The sequence below is a fragment of the Heteronotia binoei genome, chromosome 2 (assembly GCF_032191835.1).
Source record: "Heteronotia binoei isolate CCM8104 ecotype False Entrance Well chromosome 2, APGP_CSIRO_Hbin_v1, whole genome shotgun sequence".
NCBI lineage: Eukaryota > Metazoa > Chordata > Lepidosauria > Squamata > Gekkonidae > Heteronotia > Heteronotia binoei.
This window is the reverse complement of record NC_083224.1, coordinates 60,942,067-60,967,648: the sequence shown is the minus strand read 5'-3', so window position 1 is coordinate 60,967,648 and position 25,582 is coordinate 60,942,067. Positions and strand designations below refer to the sequence as shown.

The window sequence follows — 25,582 nt, the reverse complement described above, 5'->3', positions numbered from 1 at the left end:
TGATTCAGTTTGGCCATGTGAAAAATAGCAATAACAGCTATTTCCTTATCTCATCAGAATGTTGACAGACTCTGTTAAATTTGGGGGTGGGCTACAGCTCGGATGGTAAGTTCAAGCCTGGATAACTAAGGTAATGTCTGCAAATCCCTTTGAGCACTCTGGAGTGCTATATACATTTTATTACGGATATCGTTTTAGTCTTTGGCAAAAATGACAAGTTACTATAACAAATATGATTAAAATTATTATGCTTGCTGATTAACTTTGGGCCACTCATACACTCTGAGGCTAACCAACCTCACAAGGTTGTTGCAACGATAAAATGGAGGAAAAGAGACTGGTTTGTAAGTTGCTTTGGGCCCCCATTGTACAGAAAGCCAGGGTATCAAGGAAGTAAATAAAACAGATGATGATGATTAATAATAATAATAATAATAATATAATAAGCAAGTTGTGCAATCAATGTAAGAAGAATTTCCACAGTGATATTTCTGGGGCATTAACAGCTGTTATTTGCTTCAGCCAATTTTGCCAGTGAACTAAACAGATAGGAGAGAGATCTGCTTAAGACCATGATCTTATATCTGAAAAGGATATATCAACTAGTAAAAAGGGCTAGAGAGGAGTTCACAGTGTCATTGTTTGTCTACACTATTGATTACTTGAGAATAGAACCTAGCAACAGAATTGGAAGCTGGGTCTTTATCCTGATGCCACAAGAATATCCAACACTAGAGCTCTCAAAATTTCCCAGGGAATTTGACTCCCTATTAATCTGTAGTAGACTGTAGACACATGGTCAGACATGTCTCAATTCTTGCTTCAGGGTTCAATGCATTCAGAATGTCTCTGAGTAATGTTTTTGGGGATGTCAGGTGTACTGATTCAGTGCCCCAACGCCTATGAATAAAATGGGTATTATATTAAATTATTTACCAATTCTAAGCCAAGTTGAAGCTAGGAATCTATTTGAATCAGCCCTGGTATAATGGTGTAAATGGTCATGGACCATTAACGTATCTGCCTTCTGGATCATCCTCCAGAATTTTCCTTGGCTATATTCAAGTTAATTCTTTTTGAAGCTGTTTGATCTTGGTTGAGTATTGGGAAGTCAAAGAAAAACAACACTGGGCACTGTCTGACCTCGTTTCTCTTTTGTGAAACAGCATCTGATTTTATTCCACTGGCGGGGGGGGGGGGGAATAATAGAGACAGCAACTTGGCAGAGATGTTGAATCCCTGGGCGTTTGCTGAAAACAGTTCAGCTAGCTATTATGTTTCCATTAAAGACTTAACATGTTATTTATGCCAGGCTTCTGTTTTCTTTTGCATTCATTCACATCAAGTGTCTGGAAGAACAAGCAAAGAGGAGTTTGTGCACAAATGTGCATATGTTGTTTGGTCGGATGTGTTTTTTCAGGGAAGCAATGATTAAGGCTTCTTTTTGTCCAGCATTTTGAAACGGCAAGCCATGTTTCATAGCTGTTGAGTTTTTGACATATTCCTCCTCCCAGTGAGGCTTGGGAAAAGTGGGTGCCAAGTTATTATCTGTTTGGGAAGGTACTTCTCAGTTAGATGAGTCCTCAGAAGCAAGTCAGTGCAAGTATGGCTTGGGTGCGGTGGAATATGCAAGATGATGCCTCCTGCAGACATGGAAAACAGCTTCTTTGGTGTGAAAAGAAGCTCCTGATTTAGCCCAGCCTATTATTTTTGCTTCTTATTGTACAACACTGTATTTCAAAAATATCTGTGTATGCACCTTATAAAAGAGCTGCTGCAGTATAATGGCTAATAGAATGAACTGTGATAAGGTTGCCAGGTCTGTGTTTAAAAATACCTGAAGACTTTGGAGTTGGATCCAGGAGAGGACTCATTACCGTCCAGGATTTGGGCAGGGGAGGGGCCTCACCAGGGTACAATGAACATATGAACATATGAAGCTGCCTTATACTGAATCAGACCCCTGGTCCATCAAAGTCAGTATTGTCTTCTCAGACTGGCAGCGGCTCTCCAGGGTCTCAAGCTGAGGTTTTTCACACCTATTTGCCTGGACCCTTTTTTGGAGATGCCAGGGATTGAACCTGGGACCTTCTGCTTCCCAAGCAGATGCTCTACCACTGAGCCACCGTCCCCTCCCCTCCCCTCAATGCCATTGAGTCCACCCTTTAAAGCAGCATTTTCTCCAGGGGAGCTGATCTCTGCCAGCTGAAGATCAATGTGACCCCAAAAGTCCCTGATTCAAATATTAAAATCTGCCAAAATGACACTGAGTAGCCTTAGGCCCGCCAAACTCTCTATCAGCTTCCATCCCCCATCTTCAATATAGGGACAATAATAGTATCCTAATTTGCAGAACTGTTGCAAGGATTACAATAGGATAAAGTATAAAAAAGCGCTTTGAAAACTTAGAGCAATATAATAACTACTTAGCTTTGATCTATCTATCTATCTATCTATCTATCTATCTATCTATCTATCTATCTATCTATCTATCTATCTATCTATCTATCTGTCTGTCTATCTGGAATAAAGCCCATTGTGAGGGAAAATTCAACAGGCTCTAGAAAGAGGCTCTGGGAGGGTGCCCCCACCCTTGCTGTATTCCCATCCACCCAAGTGAAGGCATTCACCCCCCCCCCAACTCTTGTGATCTGAGTCTAGTGTCTCTTATAATCCAGTCTGACCTTTAATAAAGGAAATGGAAGTCTAGTCAAAAATCTAAATGGTTCTGCTTTTTGTTTCACACACCCTGTGTTGCATAATTTTATATACACATTTTTGATATGTAACTTTTCTTCATTTCTGTATCCTGTTCACATCTTTTTTCCCCTACAAAAATAAGAATATATTTTTTAAAATCCTGAATGGTTTTCTTTCTTTCTTTTATCCTTGTTAGCTGTACAATGGAACAATAAAAAGAGACATGGAAAATAAACGCTACAGCTCCTACAGCCAAATGGAAGGCTGGGGTGGCAGGAACTACAACAAGATCTGCAGCCCTACCAGTCCTGGCAGTGATTACTGTTTTGTGAACATGAAGAGCAGTCGAAGTGAGCCAGATCTCTACTGGGACCCTCCACGAAGCACACTAAGGAGAAACCAAAGTGGAAGCCGGGTGGGGCACAAGGCCACTCTGAATCGTCACAGCATCTATAGCAGCTGCAACAATCAAGGCACTGTAACCACAACTAGGACAAGCAAAAGAATCCCAGTGCGGAGTCCCTCCTGTACCTCTGCTAACAAGCAAGATGTGGTCTATGCCCAGCCTGTAGCAAGCAGCAAGCATGATGCAATCTACGCACACTCCAACTCCAAGTAAGTTCTCATGCATGCCTTTTCTGTTGAGCCCATATATACTTTTTCTGTAGAAAATTAGCATGTACTATGAGTATGATAAGAAACTGGTCAAAGGGTCCAAAATTTTGCTGAGTTTGTGAGCACTTTGGAATTTTGGTGATGGAGCGTGGGCACCACACAAAATGGCTTCTATGTGAGCAATCACAAAATGGCTTCTTTGGGGTGCTGGAGCTAGTCACAAAATGTTGAGATGTTGCTAGTCAAACTGATTCCTTTAGTGGAGGCACTGTTTCTGAATAGATGCTGCCTGTATACAGAAAGATAATGTGTCCTGCATTCTTCTAAACTGCTTCCTATTCTAATAAAATGGAAGAATATCAGGACTTGACTTGTGAAAAAAGTGTTTTGTCAAAGAAGCAAATGACAGAAGAAAATCCATTAGTGTGTGTGGGGGGGGGGGACTTGCTAACCCTAATAAGCATCAAGATACCCATGAGATCTATGTTAGTGATCACTGTTCTATAGGTTGTTTTACTGGTTGTTTATCATCCTGCAGGGGGAAAAAAATACTGTGCAAAGTGTTCCATGTGCAATAGTAGAATTATAGAACATCCCTGCTTTTGGAGGAATTTACCTGAGTTAAGAGCTGTTTGGGTTCTCAGTTCAGTGGTAGTAACCCAGTCATGATGGACACAACCTGACATCCATACTTTCCAGCAAAACAGTGTATGTAAACAGTATTTTTTTTTACTGCTGGGAATTATATATTCAATATCAAGTTCATATGCTTTCAGTTCAGCAACTGCTTCCCAATTTCATTTTTCACAAGCAAACAAGATTTTGTCATGTGGTGCCATGGGATCTAGGAGAATTGCTTGCCATGTGGATCATAGTTATAGTATTTTCTATAATTACAGATCCAGTTTGCCTCTTAAAAAACAAGAGTTCACCTCAAGAACAAGTGTTGTGTGGGAAACATTCTCCTTTGCCAAGCATCTCTTGGTTTGGGAGTGGCCCCCTTCACAGCACCCGTCTTGCTAGGGGTGTGGTTCACTGGTGGAACTGGTTCTGATTTGGGAGTTGTCTGTCTTGAAGCAATGGGCCTGGTTGGTGAGTCTTCCTTCCAGTTGAACTAGTTCTGGTTTGGGGAGTTGTTTCATTTCTAGAACTAAGTTTCTTTGTATTGTTCTGCACACGGAGAAATCAGTCTATTTGGTAAAAAGTGGTTCTAGAGATGAATATCTTTCATCCACAGTACCAGACTAGGTTGAACAGATGTTGGGTAGTACTTCCTGTTTATTTTGAAAATACCTGTTAATTTTGAAAATTATTTTGAAAACGGGGCAGGAGTTTGCCAAGATGCTAAGTCTAATGGATGTTTTAACCTGAAGAGCGAAAACTAAATATCCATTCTTCCCCTTTTATATTACTTATCAGATAATTTAAAAATAGGTGCCATGGGTGGGAAGGGTATTTTCATGGAGCTGTCTGGGATGTAGAAGCTGTCTTCTTGGAGAAAGAACTCGAACCAGTAGCACACTTAATCCAAACCAGTATTTGGACTGAATTTGGGTGGGGTTACCAGAATATTCAAGAAAGTTCTGACAAGTCTCCCATTGGCTGCCTCTGGTCTGCGTGAGGCCTTCCATTTTCCATCAGCAACCCAAGCAATCATGCTGGGAGGACAATATCAGCAGGGTAGCCTTGATCTGCACCATTCAGCTCACTGAAGACACAGAGCCCTTGGATGTGTTCTTCATTGGTGCTATAGTTCACATGACTCATGTGCCTAAATGTACCATGCAAGTGCTAAACATTAGGAATATTAGAGCATGCTTTGATTTGCACAATCCTAATCAAATCTCATACCCCATGACAATGGCTCCATCTTGGAGATGATAGGCAAGGTCTGATGTTTACAGCCACAGCATGGCCAAAAGCCTGTAGGCACAATCAGGCACTAGATCTATCATGACTGCAAGATCCCTGGATCTAGGAGATTCCTCCTCTGATTATGGGGACAATGCAGCCAAAGAGTGAGGAATTGCAGGGAAATTTCAACCAAATTCAGATGCATGAATTTCAAATGCATTCAGATGCAATTCTGCTCTGAGCCCCCCAAAAGGGGGAAGAGGAGGAATAGAAATAAACTAATAATAATAATATTTCTGCAGTATTTTATTTCACTAATCACTGGAGTTAACTAATTCTGTTTTGTGCCTTGAAGTGCAAGGGTCCAATCTAAAAAGAACATCATGTCAGACTTCTTTCAGAAGGACCTTCAGTAAAGGAGACCTTGAGTAAAAGAGAGCCAGTTTGGTGTAATGGTTAAGTGTGTTGGCTCTTATCTGGGTGAATCAGGTTTGATTCCCCACTCCTCCACTTACAGCTGCTGGAATGGTCTTGGGTTAGCCATAGGTATTTGTCCTTGAAAGGGCAGCTGCTGTGAGAGCCCTCTCAGCCCCACCCACCTCACAGGGTGTCTGTTGTGGGGGGAGAAGATATAGGAGATTGTAAGCTGCTCTGAGTCTCTGATTCAGAGAGAAGGGTGGGGTATTAAATCTGCAGTCTTCTTCTTTATTGGAATGTGGTCTTAGTATCAGAAAGAAGCCGTTCTTTCCTTTTGGAGTTGTCTCCCATGTCAATCTTTTTATGTGTGGAGAGTTGTACAGTTAGACTTGAGTGAGGGTGTGTCTACACTAGTGCTGACTTTGTTCAGTATGCAACCTCCCTATGGGAACTGCATCACATTGATGCTCCAAATCTGAAGTCAAAGAATTCTGCCATCTCTGCTCTGATTATACTCCCTGCCTTCCTGCAATGGTAATGTCAGCATTTGCAAGCTAACCCCCCCTCCCCCCTTTCCTATCACTTCAGCACAGAAGGAGAAGATACGCAGACATGATCTAATACTTTTAACTATGAACGAACTGTCTAAACTGTGAAATTGCTCATCTGTTATACTGGAATTGCTTCAAAAGCTATGTGATTTACTGGTTGTAGGATTTAATGTGTAAAGGCTTGCAGAACAGAGTTCTTATTAGAATGCACTTGCTTTAGAAGAGAAAAATAACCCATGGGAACAGAAAGTAAGAGCTGGGGGGAGGATTAGCAGAAATGATATGGGATTTTTGTTTTCTTCAGAAAAAGAAACATTATGTATCCTTTTAAGTTGTTACAGTTTTGGCACACCTTCTTTGAGTACTGGGGAGAGCACCTTACAGTAAGCCTCTGAATACTCACAATTGTATGTATAGGACAACACACATATTTTTCAGCTTCAGTGCACAGTGTCAAAAACCCAGAGTTTTGAGGACTTGAGTCATTCATCATTGGATAAGTGATCATCTTTTTATATAAAGTTCTGGTGAATATTCATGATTCACGTTGTCCTAAAAACTATTTGTTCTAGTTGGCATTTGCACAAAGAGGCTACTATTAACCTACAAAATTGAGCCTGACTGAGTGCTGTCTTTGTGATTGTGTGTGATGATAGTGGGGTCATTCCTTGAATCTGAATGGACAGATAATTTTGCAAAAGAGGAATAGTTGAAGCAGAAGTGATGAAAGAAAGGAAAAGAATATACATACATTGGTTTTCAGCTTTGTGATGTTGGAAAAGGCAATGTCTGGTGTACAAAGAAGAAAACCTTGCAGGAGGCAGCAAGAAGAAATTTAGATAGGATAGTGAGGGCAGCACCTTTTCTCCTTTTAAGGGTCATTCCTTGTCTGTCTTCAGATTGCTATTCTTCGGGCAATTGCCTGCTTCTTCTCTGAAGTTCCACACTTAGGCCGTGTTCAGACACAGATAATCAGATGTCGCTGCTGTTTCCTTCCAGATTTAAAGTGGCTGATCAGACAGCAACATCTGCCTCCTGGCATTAATACGTGGTAGCCCCCCCCCCATCCTTCTTGGAACCAGATTATTTTGTTACCTGCTTCTTTGTGGTGTTTTTTGAGTTCTCCGGTTTCACCTGGTAGTTTTCTCCATCTGGATAGTTCTGCTGAGATATTAACCAACTTCTGGATGTCTGAAGGCTGTCCCAGAGCAAAAGGAGCCTCAGACATCTGGTTTATGGTTGCCATTTTTTTTTTGCTACTTAGTGATATGCGCATAACCACATAATGTTTAACCTATGCGCATATGTGCATAATGCATGTGTGCACATAATGCATGCATGCTCTAGTGGAAGAAAAAAAGAACTGCATTGTGCCATCGTGTGGATGGCAGAAGCCAGTTTCACCATGGAGTGATTCGAATTGCAGTATGGCAGTCTGATCAATAATACCCAGAACAAAGATATTCGAAACAGAACTGGGTCAGTTTAACATGGACTCAACACGCTGTCTGAACAGGGCCATACAGTGCAATCCTAAGAACACTTTCCTGGGAGTAAGTCCCATTGAGCAGACTTTAGTAGAATTCTGAGTAGACCCGCTTAGGATTGCACTGTTAGTCTCTCCCTCTCTCGGCTACTGGAGTAGTTAGAAACCTATCTCTGTCTTTCCTCTTTACTGAGCCCATTTTGGGAAGGGCAGGATATAAATGTGAAATATAAATGTGAACTAATAATAAATAAATATAAAGTTAGTTCATAAATAAACCTTTCATCTACACTTTAATCAACTTGTGCACCTTTGCTATGTTAATTACTCTGCCAACACATAATGGATTTTTTTTCCAGGAGTCATCAGACATGTGGTCTGTGAAAAAATCAATCACTGCTAGACCAGGAACTTATAGAATCTATGTGGGTAGCATAGACCACAGCAGTGTCGCAAAAACAAAATGCTGCTTAACATCCTTGTATATGGTCCTTTCTTCCCTATTCACAAGGTCTCAGTCAGCACTCCACAATTAAGAATGATACATTTACAAATCTATCTCCAATTTTGACACATTTATTTTCTTCCCATTTGTTTTTCCCTGGAATTAAATCCAAACAATGGTGACCTTCTAAACTTAACTTGTTATTCCTGTTTGCATATGTTAAAACATCATTATGTCTGTATGCTGATTTGATGTTCAACCTCTGCCTTATATGTGTGGACTGGTAAATTCTATTTCATTATATTTGAGGAAGTGTGTGTGTGCATATGAAAGCTCATACCTTGAAAAAAACTTTGTTGGTCTTAAAGATGGCACTGGACTCATACTTTGCAGAACCAGACTTAACTAGATGTGGAAAGAGCTGCCATCCAGACTAGCCTTTGGAGAGAAGCTGAGAAATTGAATGTATTTGATTAGACATATTTCCTAAGCAAGCAGTTTTTTAAAAAAATTAGCAGGTCAAGGACCCCTGTTTTGAGTTTTCCCCCCCACAGACTTGCAAGCCTTCATCTGGCACTTTTCATACCTGGAAAGCCCCTTTTCAAAGTACACAAGGCAAACTACAAATGGCCCAAGGAGATGTTTGTCTTTACAATAATACAATGAAACCCTGATCACCTTAGAATCAAGTTTAAGCAAAATGCATTGTCAATACATGGCTTATACCAGGGGTGGCCAACGATAGCTCTCCAGAAGTTTTTTGCCTACAACTCCCATCAGCCTCAGCCAGCATGGCCAATGGCTGGGGCTGATGGGAGTTGTAGGCAAAAAACATCTGGAGAGCTACCATTGGCCACCCCTGGCTTATACCATCAGGTTTCAGTGGACAGCTGATTTAGTAGGTCCACCATTCTGCAGGCCCTGACCCACCTTCTGAGCAGTCACATCCATTGATTGAAAGGGTCTTTGCACTGAAGACAGCAATAAACTTTCTTACTGGTTCAGAACTACCTGCCAGAGGCCCAGTGGGCAGGAGTGGAAAGGGCTTAAAAATACTGTCTTTAACAACAGTTTAAAGATCTAGAATGATTTCCTTATCATTACAACTGGATATAACTGAAGAATGCCTTGTCTAATAATTTGGATTCATATATGAACATGTAGTAAAGAGCAGCTTTCCCCATGTAAGTCTAACTGGACACTTTAGAACATCTGCAGAAACTCTCCTTTGTGTACCACCAGAATCCAAGGTAATCCAATCTGACCTGGATAGCCCAGGCTAGCCCAGTCTCATCAGATCTCAGAAGCTAAGTAGGGTTGGCCCTGGCTAATTTTTGGATGGGTGACCTCCAAGGAATACCAGGATTGTGATGCTGAGGCAGGCAATGGCAAACTACCTCTGAAATGCCTCTTGCCTTAAAAATAAGTCTAGCTCACCACCTAACGGTGCATAGCTCTAAAAGAGCTAGAACCTGTGGATGACAGTCATAGGATCTCCTGGCTATACTACACACACTACCATGCAATAATAATTATTAATTAATTATAATTATTACCCATGGTACGGTACAGGGCTTTTTTTTTAGGAAGAACGCACAGGAATGCAGTTCCGGCTGGCTTGGTGTTAGGGGGTGTGGCCTGATATGATATGATACTGTGAGCCGCCCTGAGTCCGCTTGCGGAGAGAGCGGGATATAAGTCAAATGTAATAAATAAATAAATAAATGATATGCAAATGAGTTCTTGCTGGGCTTTTGCTGCAAAAAAAAGTCCTGGTAAGGTGGATGATAGCAGGGCTGGATTAACAATTAGGCCAAGTAGGCACTGGCCTATGGGCCCCCATGCCTTTAGGGGCCCCAGGCTGGCTCCCCCCCCCCGGTTTCCCCCCTGTTTGCAGCCCTCCCAGCCTGCACACGCAGCTGGCAACTGAGCCACTCTTTGCTTGACTTGCCTGGTGCGGCTGCTGCTGGCATTGTCACCAAGTTTTGCCTCTCTCTGCCTCTCCCTCACAGCTATGTGAAAAGAGCTTTTTAGAAGGTGCCTACAGGCTGCAGCCAGGGCTATGGGCAGTGAGGCAGGCACTCCAACGCTGAGATAATTTGAGAGGCCCCGAGATTTTGATTGCCTAGGGGCCTCCACAGGGTTTAATCTGGCACTGGATGATAGGCAGAAGAAGACTTTCTCCATAGCAGGTCTCTGTTTATGGAATTCTTCGCCAGGTGAAGATGGCCTCTAACCCCATCACTGCTAGCTTTCTGTGGATAATATGACAAATACTTCCCATAACTAAAAAGTGCTGTTCAAGGGTTTACAAAAAATACCACATATTGATGGCAGACTAATACGTTTTAATTAGACCATAGCTTGCAACCAGAACAATTGTTGACCCTCTCTCTGTCTCTTCATTTCCCCAATAAATGTTTGCCTGCCCTGTGGTGTCATATCAAGGCATGCTTGAAGGCCACCATTGCAGCTTCAAAATATGTTCCAACATTCTGAACACAGGCAACCACCTGATAGCTCTATTCTCATACAAGGCATTCTAAACTGGAACAATTAAGAAATGTGTTCAAGGGTATGCTGAGAAGGGGCAGAATAGTACAAGTAGCTGCTAACATACTCCAAAGGGAAGAGGAAATGTGCAAGAAGACCATTTTTTCCCTTGCTGACCTAATGATAGCCAAGGACATCGATTCCCATAGGGTATAATGAAGAATTGATCTGGGGTTATCTGAGGCTCTGAAGGGGCTGTTTTTTGAGGTTGATGCACCAACTTTTCTGCATAGCATCTGATGACTCTCCTCAAAATGCTTGCCAAGTTTCAAAGAGATTGGACCAGGGGGTCCAATTCTATGAGCCTCAAAAGAAGGTGCCCCTATCCTTCATTATTTCTAATGTGGGGAAGGCATTTAAAAGGTGTACAGTTCCTTTAAATGTCCTTTGCTTATGGCTTCATGCCCAATGTCTCCTGGCTCCACCCCCAAAGTCTCCTTGCTCTACCCCCAAAGTCCCCAGATATTTCTTGAATTGGATTTGGAAACCCTATTTCAGGTCAAGGCCAGCATAGGCTATTCTGGGATGTTTTCATGGCCCAGGTGGTGTATAATGTTTGCTCAGCATATCTTTGATGGGTGATAGGACAGGGGACTCAGTTTGGTGTAGTGGTTAGTTTGGTGGTCAGCCAGTTTGGTGTAGTGGTTAAGTGTGCGGACTCTTATCTTGGAGAACCGGGTTTGATTCCCCACTCCTCCACTTGCACCTGCTAGCATGGCCTTGGGTCAGCCATAGCTCTGGCAGAGGTTGTCCTTGAAAGGGCAGCTGCTGTGAGAGCCCTCTCAGCCCCATCCACCTCACAGGGTGTTTGTTGTGGGGAAGGAAGGTAAAGGAGATTGTGAGCCGCTCTGAGACTCTTCGGAGTAGAGGGCGGAATATAAATCCAATATCATCACCATCATCATCATCATTCCAGTTTCCTCTGTTTTCCCTTGTGTCCAACCCACCAAAGCTAGCTACTACTGACTACATGATCTGAGAGTGATTCACTGAGCTGACTCCTCTTGTGTGTGCATGGGTGAATGATTGGCTGAGACTTCAGTGTGCATGAAAAAGAGATGCCATCTGTGAAATGTCAGGGGTCACCATGTATACTTGGAGGAATGCTGCTTTGATGCAGGGATTCTCATTGGCTTGTAGAACTAGATTTTTTTTTTAACAGGTACTTTATGTGAAATCGTTAAGGATATTCAGTTGTTCTCAGGACTTTTTTGTAGGAAAAAAACCAGCAGGAACTCATTTGGTAGTAAAATGCTGGGTAGGGAGCTGGTCCAGATCTTGAAGACTCAGGTTCTATCTCCACTGTGGCATCAGACCCAGGCCAGTTACCTACCAGTTGTGTGGTAAGTTAGTCTCAGACTAACTTACCACACCTGGTTGTTGTGAGAACAAAGTAAGTAACAGAGTCATGCATGCTGCACTAAACTCCTTTGAGGAAAGACCAGGTGAAATTGTATAAGTAAATGTAGCCACAATTGGGTAAGTAGGTGTAGCCACAATTTGGTAGTTGTATCACATGCTGAAATCTGTAAATTAGTTCCCAATGGGTGATAATTACATAGCCATGAATGGGCTCCTGGATGAACCTGCCATTTCCAGTTTGTATGCCTGGTATTCTGATCTCAAACAATGGCCTTTAGGCAAGCTGACAGCTGCATTCTCCCGTACTCTGGGGCAAAACCTGAGTGAGGAGTCATAAGGATGCAGATACTGTGGGAAAATGGTGGCCTAGTGCATTCTGGGATTACACACAGAAATCTGTTAATAGCATAAATAATTATTCACTCAACTAATTTCTTTCAAGGGAGGGCCACAGCGAATACCAAATATAGCATCATCCTTTCTATATCTGGGGACTTTGGGGTGGAGCCAGGAGACATTGGGGCGGGGCCAGGAACAAGGATGTGACAAGCATAATTGAACTCCAAGGGAGTTCTGGTCATCACATTTAAAGGGACAGCACACCTTTTTAAATGTCTTTCTTCCATAGGAAATAATGAAGGATAGGGGCACCTTCTTTTGGGGCTCATAGAACTGGACCCCCTGGTCCAATCATTTTGAAACTTGGAGGGTATTTTGGGGAGAGGTACTACATACTATACTGAAAATTTGGTGCCTCTACCTCAAAAAATAGCTCCCCCAGAGCCCCAGAAACCTCCAGATCAATTCCCCATTATACCCTATGAGAAATATTCCACATAGGGAATAATGAAGACATTTCGCTCTCCTCCACACACCCCACCCTTCTTGCAAATCTGATGTAGGGGATTGGCCTCTCTACTCACCAGCCAGCTTCTTCACAGCAACAAAGACACAAAAACAGAAAGTTGAAGCCTTTCACCACCTCCGGAGGTGCAAAGGCACATGGTCCTTTGGGGCGGGGCAGGAAGCAGCCTGGGAAAGCTCCAGCTGCTGCGATGGAGCTGGGTGGGAAGGGGAGGGGCAAGGAGAAGCTGCTGCGATCCGAGGTGAGAAGGGAAGGGAAGGGAGGAGGAGAAGCATCAGGGATTGGTGGGAAGAGGAGAGGAGAAGCTGCTGGGATCTAGGCTGCGTGGGAAGGGCCGCCATTCCCCCCACTTTCTGGATTTTTGCTGAGCGGGGGGGGGAGGAGGCTCCAAATCGGGGGTCCCCCACCCAAGCGGGGGATTTGGGAAGCCTAAGCATTCCCTTTAAATTTTATGACAAAACCATAGAGTTTTAGGGAAATACTAGAGTTTCTGGTGATACAGTTACATCACTTCCACTTACACAGCCGGTAATGATGTTTTGGCATTGCTGGACCCCCCCCCCCCTCCAATTTTTTCCTATCGGGCTCACTTTGTAGCAGGAGCACCTTTGCATATTAGGCCACACACCCCTGATGTAACCAATCCTCTAAGAGCTTACAGGGCTCTTCTTACAGGCCCTACTGTAAGCTCCAGGAGGATTGGCTACATCAGGGATGTGTGGCCTAATATGCAAAGGAGTTCCTGCTACAAAGTGAGCCCTGCCTATCAGTATGTTGAATGGTGGCAGGGAATGGTAGGGATTTGCCTGCCAAAAGCAGACAAATGACACCTCTATATTTTTCTTTTGCCAAGTCATTATGCATGGCAAGTCTCAGTCAGTTTCTAGAAATGTGGCTTGGTGTTCAGTCATTTCACCATGGAGCTTGAATAACTGCCCAGTAAGTCCTTTCATCAAAGGCTTGGAATAATTAGTTGGGTGGATCAAAGAAGGTAAATATATTTTATGAGTCGTAGATTAATTTATTTTGATAACAAAAATTGTTTAACAAAGAGGGTTTTGATTAATAACTTTTGAGTGAAATGTGGGGAAGGATATTATTTTTATTTTGTGACTTTTAAAATGAATAGACAACTCTGTTCTTAGATCTATTTATCTCTTCCCCCCCCCTCTCTGTATAAACAGCCGAATTTATTAGCATAAAAATCACTGATGGCTTTGTATTTTGTGAAAGGGATAAGGAGATAGCAGGTGAGAATCATGAGAATCATATGTCTGGATGTTGCTGCAGCCCAAGCTTTCAGGTGCTTCATTCCATCCTCCAAAGGTGAATGAAAGAGAATGCTCCTATGCAACAGCTCCTATATTCTCAGCAAGTTCTATTAACACTTCCCCTCCCCTCAATTGTCTAAGAAGGTACATTCATGGCCCAGGCTCAGGCTGCCACCTGCCTCTGCAACAGGTTCCTTGAAGATTAAACATTTGTATGCCTTCTTGCCACTCAGCTAGAACACTCAAGACAATGAACAATTAAAAAGCCATTAAACAATTTTAAAAAATAACATAAAACCCAGCAATTTAAAACAAATATTAAAAGCAGCTTCTTAAAACAATCCATATATAGTATATCAGCAATGAAAACAAACAAGAAAGGAGGAAGGGTCCACTTGGAGTATACCAGACAAAAGACAAGAGACAGTAATTGGCAGTGATAGATGGATCTCCTTGGTATAGGGTTGCCACGTCTCCTTCCATAGTGGAGGATCTCCCACTGGTAGCTCCACCTACTGTCACTGGCCAGTAGGTTGGGGGAAACAGTAATGCAAAGACAGATATTGTGTTAAGATAGGAATGTGAAATAAATTTGATATAGAAAGGATGATGCTATATTTGGTATTCGCTGTGGCCCTCCCTTGAAAGAAATTAGTTGAGTGAATAATTTTCATTGTGGAGAGTGGTTTCCTTTACGTATGATGTAGACTGAGTGGTAGGATATTGTTTCTTTGGTGGACAGGTAGTTGTAATTTTAATCTTTTTATATTATTGTGTCATATGTTCTATATTTAGAGCTTATTTAGGGGTTGGTTTAAGCACAATTGTAAACCACTTTGAGTCAACAGAATAGGATAGATTAATATAGTAAGAATAACTCAAAAGATCACAGATCAAACTACATAAACAAGATCAAAGTACAGTTTAAGGATAAATTTCTAGTAATTACAGGATTATACCTGTAGACTAGTATTATTTATTTGTTTATAGTCCACCTTTCTTACTGAGATGCAAAGTGGATTACACAGTGTTGATCTGTAACAGTCCATATAAAGAGACATAAGCACAATGTAGGTCAATACAATCATTAGGAAGAGACATCAAGCGAGCAGCATACTAGGAATAGGATTATTAAAATCTGAGTGAGTATATCATATTAGGCATAATATGTCATGGGTGCTGGGGACCCCGCAGAAGAAGCTGAGCCTGCAGAAGAAACTGTGCCCCTGCCACCTGCACCAGTGCCCTGGCCACCTGCACCAGTGCCCCTGCCTCCTGAGGGAGAAGACCCAAGCCCCCCTGCCTCGCCCTCTTGGGTGGCTCGGGTGTGTGACCGCCTTCGTCAGGACCTCAGGGATCGGAGGAGGGCGGCACGCTCATGAGCAAGACGCTCCCTGAGCCCTGAGTTTTGAAAGGATTCTGGCTCTTCTAGGAGTAAGGATGCTTGAGTCTCAGCAGGATCCTGGCCACCCTCTGAGTCAGCACTTAGCCCAAATGGGCAACAGACAGCAGAGGGCTATACAGCTGTGGGCTTTGGGAGGAGGCTTTGTGGAAGCAACTAGTCACTTACCTGATGCTCTAACATCCACTTCGGCTTCTGACTTTGGCTTCTGGACCCCCTGACTTTGGCTTTGATTTCTGGACCCCCCGACTTCGGCCCCTGGACTCCTGACCTGTGATACCTGGACTGTGATTTGGTTTTGGCGCATCGGACCCTCTTTGCTCACCAGCTACAGACCTTGGACTGCCCCTGGACTTCGCCTGACCCAGCCTGAGCCCGTGACATAATATAGAGTGTGGATATCATAAAGAAAAATGGTATTACAGCAGTAGAAAACAAAGAAATGACTAAAGAATAGGGTTGCCAAGTCCAATTCAAGAAATATCTGGGGACTTTGAGGGTGGAGCCAAGAGACATTGCAGTGGAGCCAGGAACAAAGTTGTGACAAGCATAATTGAACCCCAAAGGGAGTTCTGGCCATCATATTTAAAGGGACCACACACCTTTTAAATGCCTTCCCTCCACTGGAAATAATGGATAGGGGCACCTTCTTCTGGGGCTCATAGAACTGGACCCCCTGGTCCAATATTTTTGAAACTTGGAGGGTTTTTTGAGGAGAGGCACTGGATGATATGTTGTGGATGTGGTGCCTCTACCTCAAAAACAGACCTCCTAGAGCTCCAGATACTCCCAGATCACTTCACCATTATACCATATGGGAATCAATCTCCATAGGGAATAATGTAGTGCCCAGCATACATTTCCCTCTCCTCCACTTTCTGATGACCCTGAAGCGGGGGGAGGGCCTCCAAACCAGGGGATCCCCTGCCCATACCTGAGAATTGGCAACCCTTCTAAAGAAAATGCTTGGGGAGAGTTTATGTGTGTTCCAGAATGGGGTTTATTGTTTTTCCACAGTTTCCTGTTCGTTCCCATTGTTTCCCAATCTGTGTTTCTTAGTTTTAAACATGTATTGCACACTAGTATCAGTTCCATTTGCTGATTCCCCCAATATGCTGAAATATACAAAGTATACAAAAGGAGGTCCATAATGATTTGAGTCAGGAAAAATCCCATTTCCCACTTCTTTTTATTTTCTCCCCACTTCCCCTCATCTTGTTCCCCCCAAACCCTCCTATCACCACCACTATCACACAGCAAAAAAAAAAAAGTTATTTGGTTATGTTTGGAGCAAGAGAAAGAAAAGGAAGTGGGAGGTCCACTGTGGGGAGAGGAAAGTAGAATTTTAAAAAGTGAATGTAAAGAGGGCAGAATTGCTCATTTCCTACCTTGCCACAGTCTTCTCTTGCAAGGGAAATTGTGTTCAACCTGACAAAAAGAGAACACATTATAAAGGAAAGGAGTTGCAATCTAAGATAGGCGCAGAGGTGGTACATAAACAGTTATCTTCTTTAAATGAAATCAAGTCCTCAAGTAAGGTTGCCAGCCTCCAGGTGAGCCTGGAGATCTCCTGCTTTTACAACTGATCTTCAGTTGGCAAAAATCAGCTCCCTTGATAGGTTTGCCAATCCCCAGGTCCCAGCGGGGGTTCTCCCGCTTTCCCAGGCTCCTTCCCACTCCCAGTCAGCTGGCCGGTGAGAAGAAGCCTTTCCACCTCCGGAGGCTTCAGACTCCACTTTGAAAGGCTTCCTCTTGGGATAGTGTGTCTGTGTCTTTAAGGCTGAATGGGGGAGGGGGAGCAGGCTGTGAAAGCTGCCCAGACCATTAGAGGCACCAAATTTTCTGCATAGCATCTGATGACTCTCCTCAAAATGCTCTCCAAGTTTCAAAAAGATTGGACTGGGGGTCCAATTCTATGAGCCTCAAAAGAAGGTGCCCCTATCCTTCATTATTTCTAATGTGGGGAAGGCATTTAAAAGGTGTGCAGTTCCTTTAAATGTGATGGCCAGAACTCCCTTTGTTCAATTGTGCTAGTCACAACTTTGCTTATGGCTCCACCCCCAATGCCTCCTGGCTCCATCCCCAAAGTCTCCCGGCTCCAACCCCAAAGTCCCCAGATATTTCTTGAATTGGACTTGGCAACTCTATCCCCTAAAGAAAATGGCTGCTTTGAAGGGTGGACTCTATGGCACTGTACCATGCTGAGGTCCCTCCCCTCCCCATCCCCACTGTCTCTTGGATCCACCCCCAAAGTCTCCAGGTATTTTCCAACACAGACCTGGCAACCCTACCTCAGGGCCAGATGAATTGCATCTGAAGATACTAAAGCAATTTGTTGATGTAATTTTGATACCTCTGTCTATCATTTTTGAGAATTCTAGGAGAACAGATGAGGTGCCAGAAGAGTGAAGGCAAGCAAATATTGTCCCCATCTTCAAGAAGGGAAAATGGAATAGGAGGGGATAATCATTGAGTTTGTGGCAAATATGGTAGAAGACAGAATCAAGAAATAGGATGTTCTTGACAGGCTTGAAAACTGGGCTGAATAATACAATGAATTTTAACAGATATAAATGTAAAGTTCTATATTTAGGTAGAAAAAATCTAATGCATAATTATAGGATGGGGGGACAAAAGTAATGACTACTTGAAAATTACACAACTTTAAGACTGGGAATGAAGAAATTGAAATTGAAATTGTTCAGGATTTTCTATTCCTGACTCCATCATCAACCAGAGGGGAGACTGCAACCAAAAAATCAGAAGGAGATTGAAACTGGGAAGGGCAGCCATGAAGGAGCTAGGAAAAAAACATCCTTAAGAGTAAGAATGTGTTGTTGGTGACCAAGATCAAGGCTGCAGTCATACAATGGGTTTAATGCTGTCTGACCCTGCCTCTTATTAATCCAGGTTTTTTGTAATTGAGAGTTTTGATCAGACATCCCACCCTTAACCTGCATCATCACATGTTCACTCCATGGTTGATCAATCGGATTACTGCTGTGTGGCAACCATGGAGTGTGCAGCCAGGCAGCTTTTTAAGCATTTGTCTTCTGGGCATTTGCATAAGTGCATATTGGAAGCAATGCTTCAAACTCCTGGCAGGATGGCAGCAGCTGGTGGCCAATGGGATTGCTGGAGGAGGCTGCTGGGATATGTAGTGCAGTGTGGGGGGAGTGTTTTTGAAAATGTGCTTTGTAGGTTTTCTTAAGAAAAACATGAGGAGTGGGGAGGGACTCTGATTCAAAAGCGGGTCAGAACTGGGAGCCAGTGACTGGGGAATGGGAGGCAGATGTCACTTTAAATCTGGAAGAGAATAGCAATGACATCAGATCAAATTGCTCTTTTGACCACAGCCCAAGTTAACTCATGCCATGGTATTCACCATTACGATGCATGGATGTGAAAGTTGGATAATGAAGAAAGCCGACAAGAAGAAAGTAGATTCCTTTGAAATATGGTGTTGGAGGGGAGTTTTACAGATACCATGGATGGCAGAACCTGAACTCTCCCTAAAAGCTAAAATCATTAAACTGAGGCTACACTTTGGCCATAAGACAAGACTCACTGGAAAAGACAACAATGCTGAGAAAAGTTGAAGGCAGCAGGAAGAGAAGACCCAACATAAGATGAATTGATTCCATCAAGGAAGCCATGCCCTTCAATTTGCAAGACCTGAGCTAGTTTGTTAATGACAGGACATTTTGGAGGGCATTAATTCATAGGCTCAGCATAAGTCAGAAGTGACTTGACCGCACTTAACACAGTGAGATGGCCATCAAATAGCAATGCTGATTCTATGATGATTCTATGATGGCTCTCATTGCCATTTCTTATATGCCTACGGTAATGCTGATCGACACTTTGAGGTCAGAAATGAATTTTCCTCCAGAACAGATTTGTCTAGAGATCTTGGAGATTCTTTTGTCTTCCTCTGAGCATAGAGCAGGGATCATTGGGGAAGTGGGGAGGTCACTATGAATTTCCTGCATTTGTGGAGGGGGTTGGCCTAGAAGACCCTTTTAGTCCCTTCCCTGTTTCTTCTCCTAATCCTCTTGCCATTGCCTCTGATTCTCTCTGTTGTCTCCCAACCCTGTCATCAATACTTTCTACTCCTCCATCTCACAACCTGCTTCCCTGAGCTCCTTGAACGATGGGCAGGCTAAAATGTACCAAATAAATAAACCATGCCTGCTTTTTTCCTTCCCTCCTCCACTTCTCCCATTACACAGCAGTAATCTGATTGATCAACCATGGAGTGAACATATGATGACTCTCCCTCCCTGCAGCCGCTCTTGAGTAAAACAAAGTACCAGATTTTATGGGATTGTTAGGGAATCTCATAATTGCTAGCTATGATTTCATTAGATCATAGTTGACTTTCTAAAAGTTGGGTTATGTGCATTAGCTATTTTTTTTTAACATACCCACTAAAAACATTTTTAAAACACAGGCTTCCTATATATTTTTAGAAACACCATCCCTTTCTCTACCTGGTCCCATTGTGCAAGTTTTTGATCTGTACTCTGAGGACAAATTCAGATTAGGTCATCAGTTAATTAAATCTAGATTTTTATAACTGCAGCACTGATGTGGGCAAACCATTCAGTTCCACTCCTCCAAACTAGGCTCCGTGTATAAGGCCTACTGTTATAGATATATGTTCAAGGAAAGTCATACATGCAATCATGTGTGCAGACAAGTCTAAACCATTTCTACTCAACTGCTCATTCACCTGAACCCTGTTCATGGGGCAGTAGATGGCAAATCTCCTATCACATGCCTCCTTGCTCCTTAAGGGTTACTTTGTGCATCTGTGTACCATCCAAAATGGGGAGAGGGTGTAACTCAGTGGTATAACATGGTTTTAAGTCATGTCTTGGTTGTTTATTTTTATTGCTTCTTACTAACTGCTTGGGTTTGTTTTACTGTTGTGATCCACCTCAAGCAGGTCTTGAGAGGTAGCATATACTTTTTCTAAATAAATAAATGCTGCAGCATCTGCCTTGAAGTTGCTAAAATCTTTCCCTTCTTGTATTCAGAATTTGCAATGATGAGGTGGATTATGGAGCAATGACCATACAGAAAGCCATACAACTCCTGTGTTCCTCAGATGAGAAGTACCAGGCCATGGGTGGTTACTACCTCCAGCATACCTGCTTTCAAGATGAATCTGCCAAGCAAGAGGTAAAATTATTCCCTATCATAGTGTTTCAATTTTGTGTAGCTTTATGCTAGATGCTTAACTGAAACTTTAATGGAACTCATGGCCCCAGTAGAAGGATAAGTAGGTAACATTGGAAGAAAGAAGTTATGAGTTGTTCATTCCGCATTAAAAGGAAGTAATAAAATGATGGTGTTGTTGAGTCCATGATTGTAGTGAATGAATCAGTAAGCTCAGGTTGCAGTAGAGAATCAGACCACCAATCTCAATACTGTCTGCTTTGATTGACAGTGGCTTTTAAGATTTGCTAAAGAGATCCTTTAACCAGAAACACCAGGAATTGATCCTGAGATCTTCATAAAAAGTAAGTGCTCTGTCACTGAGCTGTGGTCGATTCCCAATTTTGTACACATACATTATGCAAGATAGAAAAAATTATGCATCTCTGAGTTCTACAAAGAACTCAGGGAAACCCAAAGTTTACAGAAAAATCAAAAATGATAATCCCACCCCCCCAAAAATAGAAAATCTGTGTACACACATATATGCAGGGTCAGTGCTAAGGGTTCTGCCGCTATAGGCAGACCCCCGCGCTGTGCCTCCCACCCAGGTATCCTTTTTTTTTCGCGTGCACGCCATGATGACATAACTAGAAGTGACATCATCGTGAGTGCTGTCTTAAAGGTGCCCGGCCACTTTCAGGTTGAAAGCGGCCAAGTGGTACCTTCATAGAAAGGCGCTGCTCTGCTGCTTTCAACCCGAAAGTGGCCAGGGGTGCCTTTAAAACACTGCACTCTTGAGTTGAAAGCGGCCAAGCGGCACAGGAGAAGAGGGAGAGGGACATGCAATGGATGGGCCTCCCCCGCACTTCAAAGTTGCTGAAAGACTTGCTTCTGAGCTGCATTCAGAGGGGCGGATGCCAGAGCCCTGGAGGCCGCCTCCCTCCCCTCCAAGAGTGGCGGGAAGTCCTGCTCCTGCTGCTGCCCAGCAAAGCCAAGCAGCATTCAGGAGGGGTGGATGCCAGAGCCCCAGAGGCCACCTCCCTCCCCCTCAAGAACAGCTGAAAGTCTTGCCGCTGCCCACCGTGACATCATCACATTGGGCACTCAACCCACTCTTTTGGCTCTGAGGGATTGGGGCAAACTCCTCCTATCCCGCAAAGCTGAAGGAACAGTCAGCCTTTCCCTTCCCCTGTGCCCTCAGAGGATGCGAGGAGAGAGAAACACAGCTCTTTCAGCTTTGAGGAAATGGAGGGAAATCCTCCAATCCCTCAAAACCAAAGGAACAAGGCAGGCTTTCAGTCCTGGGCACTCTCTGAGTTCACTCAGGACTGAAAGTGCCATTGCTTCTTGGTGCTGAGGGGCCAGAAGGGTTCCTCTGACCACTCAGCACCCAGAAACAATGCACCCCCCCCCAAGAGCCGGCGCCCGAGGCAGTTGCCGAATATTGCCTAATGGATGTGCCAGCTCTGCATTTATGAGAAAACCTGCCTATTGTGGATCCATAGAAATTAGATATCTGCACATGAATTTAGTGCAGGGTGCCAGATATACTGGCCAGGATGAGGAGGATAAGGAGGAGGACACAGCGGTGATGGTAAGCAGTGGAAGGGTGTTTGGTGACACCAGTTGGGGATAAGGACGACAATGATCAGTGGGAAGAGGGAAAGTAATGAGAAAGAGAAATAAGGTACTGCGGAGGAATTCTCTGCCCCACAAATGAATAAGCAGGGCCCCTTTTGTTTTTAGCAGGAATGCACAGGAACACAGTTCTGTCTGGTTTGGCATCAGGGGGTGTGGCCTAATATGCAAATGAGTTCCTGCAGACTTATTCTACAAAAAAGCCCTAAGAATAAGTATACATAAAGCCCTTTTTAGGGTTCCACAAACACGATTGTGGTACATCCCTGTAAAGCAGGCCAACATTTTTTTCATCTCCATTTTGCAGAAGTATGACTTGAACTAGTGGACCTCCCAGACACAGGTCATTAGCCACCATACTGCACTAGTTCTGTATGTGTTTATTCATGACAGTTCACATAAACAAAAACTAAAACTGTGCTATGAAAGTGTGTGTTGTGCCTGAAACTTAGATAACTGAGCAAATTCTTTGAGTGTATTTTAGCAGATATCAGTAAATGACAAATCCATTTACATATGAATGTTCTGTTCTGTATAGTGCTGTTCAATATCAGGTCTCATTTATGTTAGAAACTATACACAAATTCTTTTAAAGTTACTGGCTTAGACTAAGAGCTTGTCTGTTCAGCCAACCAATATAATTTGTAGAGTCATACCCAGACTTTTTGCATCGTATATCTAATTTCCTCTCCCCTGGCCTTTTACTGACAGAAATTAGGACTTGAAAACTAGCAATAATGTTATAATTGCCTAGCAATGGCCACTGAAGGCATTTGTTTCTTAAAATTGCTTCTATTATTTCGGAGGGCTTAAAAACATTTTTTAAATATTTCAGTTTTTGTTTTTTTTACAAACCTGGGGCTTTTCTCAGGTTTGTAGAAAGATGCGTCTGTTCATGGCTCCAGTCTCTGTATCCTCAGATTGAAGGATATCCTCTAAATAGCCACAGATTTGGCCAAATGTAAAATTAGATATTGATGATATATTTAAGAATTTGACTAGTCTAATTAACATTCTCACTTCGGATAACTACGAGTGTCAGGTATATGTTTCTATATAGATATAGATAGCTGATTGTCACAAACAGGATATGAGCAGCTGTTGTCTGCACACCATTTCATGTATTACACGTTAACCGTTTTCCCACACAGCTTACATCGGAGTGACGTCCCTCTTCACCGCGCAGCATCTGCTTGGATTTCCCACCTTCTGCTCCACAGAAGCAGGAAGTGACGGGGCTTTTGCGTCGCAAATGTAAATCGCTAAAACCCAGTTTATGTTAGCGACACAAAAGCCGCGGCTCTTCCTGCTTCTGCGGAGCAGAAGGTGAGAAATCCAAGCAGACACTGCACTGTGAAGAGGGACGTCATTCCAATGTAAGCTGTGTGGGAAAAAGGTTATAGGCTTTCCTTATTTACTTCTCATCTTCCTACATAGTATTATACAAGTAGCATAGAATCATGCAGACTGAGGTGTATCTAGATCAGACTTTTTGAATAAGCTAGAGCAAAATGGGTAACTTTAAAGAAAAAAAAACACTTTCAAGGAATCAATATAAAAATATGAGAAAATAAATATAATTTAGCTAATAATGACTTCAGTAGATGGAAAAAAGTAATATCAGGCCAGAGATTTGCATTATAATGTTTCCCAAGAAGCAATTCCATTGACAAGTGACTTTTTACTAAAAGACACCATTTTGCTAATGGTGGTTAGCATTTTTCGATCCAAATGGGTATCACATGAATTGCTGGTTATCATGAAAAAATAATGCTGATTCACAGGAGAAAAGTTCCTTCTTTAGTCTATAGCTAGTTATTTGTCATTGGGTGGAATTGTATTTGACCCAATCAAAAGCATTTCAGTTACCATTTCAAAGTGGGTAAAGACTGAGGATTGATCCCTACTGTAAAGAAACTGTAAGTACTATATGCACAATGAGCAGTAGTCTGAGTGCACACACCTGTAGTGTAAGTGATGTGTGGTATATGGTCATACAGTGCATCTTAGAAGCTGCATGTTAACTTTTATTTGCGGAAAGGACAGCTGAATTTTGTGAATGGCTTGAATCAGTGGTTACTTCACTATCTTCTCTTTAAGGTCTATCGACTTAGTGGCATTGCCAAACTTGTTGAACTCCTCCGCAGCCCAGATGAAAATGTGCAGCAAGCTGCAGCAGGGGCCCTTCGAAACTTAGTCTTCAGAAATCCAACTAACAAGTTAGAAACCCGGCGACAGAATGGAATCCGAGAGTGTGTAAGCCTCCTGAGAAGAACTGGAAACACAGAAATACAGAAACAATTGACAGGTACCTGCACCCCTTTAGAATAATGTAAAAGCAACTGAGTAAATGATGGAATCTCCATATATATTTTGGTGTGTAGGTCCTCCAAATGAGATCTGAGGCAACTGAAGATCTTAAAGCAAGGAAAAAATGTTAGGGCTACCAGCAGATGAAAGGATTTTCAAGTGATAAATCATACACCTTTATCAGATCAATCAATAAATCAATTGCATATTAACCAACCTCAATACATGCACCTTTTTGATTTGTTATAGGAACTAGAAGATAATTATTTATGTATTTATTTAATTCATTTATATTCTGCTTTTCTTCCCAATGAGGACTCTTGGTGACTCATAGGACAGGGAATGAAATCAACAAAAACAGGAAAGGGAAGGAACTTTTTGAATGCTAAACTGGTCTTCCTCTCCCTGCTAGCCAGTGCTCTTCCCAGCTCCAGACTACAACCCTCAGGCTAAGAGCTAAATGCCAAAAGTCCTTCAGCTCACCACTCTGTACCTGTGAGCAGAGCAGAGGAAAAATAATTCAGTGCGGTGTTATTTAGTGGCTGCTAGCTAGCAGGATCTTCCCATATTCTTCCCCTGCCAGGAAACTTTGTTAAGAAAAATCCATATTTCATATTTGGACTGTTTTTCCATTTGAATGTGTGCAGTTATATGCAAACACTGCTAAAGCAGAGTGATGGTAGGATTTAATATGGACATGTGTGAAAGTCTATGGAGTTTTGTATTGTACCTCCATGTACTCTTGTACAGCCACAAAAAAATCTCCAGAACATTTTGAATATCCTTGACTTTAAAGAAAAAACTTTGGTTCATGGTTTCTTTTTCTTTCTTTCTTTTTTTTTTTAAAGATAGAACTGGATATAAGAAAAGTTTGAGCTTTTAGGTTGGATCTGACTTGTTGCTGTTGTTGTTATTGCTGTTGTTGTTGTTGCTGCTGCTGTTGTTGA

General features: G+C 42.6%; 1 protein-coding gene across 1 annotated transcript in view; it reads left to right on the top strand.

The window, feature by feature from the left end:
- PKP1 (plakophilin 1) overlaps window positions 1-25,582 on the top strand; it is a 70,373-nt gene that overhangs the window by 29,099 nt on the left and 15,692 nt on the right. Inside the window, exons 3-5 of the mRNA XM_060231161.1 lie at window positions 2,897-3,315; window positions 20,564-20,708; window positions 24,426-24,633. Of these exons, the coding sequence (XP_060087144.1) occupies window positions 2,897-3,315; window positions 20,564-20,708; window positions 24,426-24,633 (772 nt within the window). The remainder of the gene's footprint in view (window positions 1-2,896; window positions 3,316-20,563; window positions 20,709-24,425; window positions 24,634-25,582) is intronic.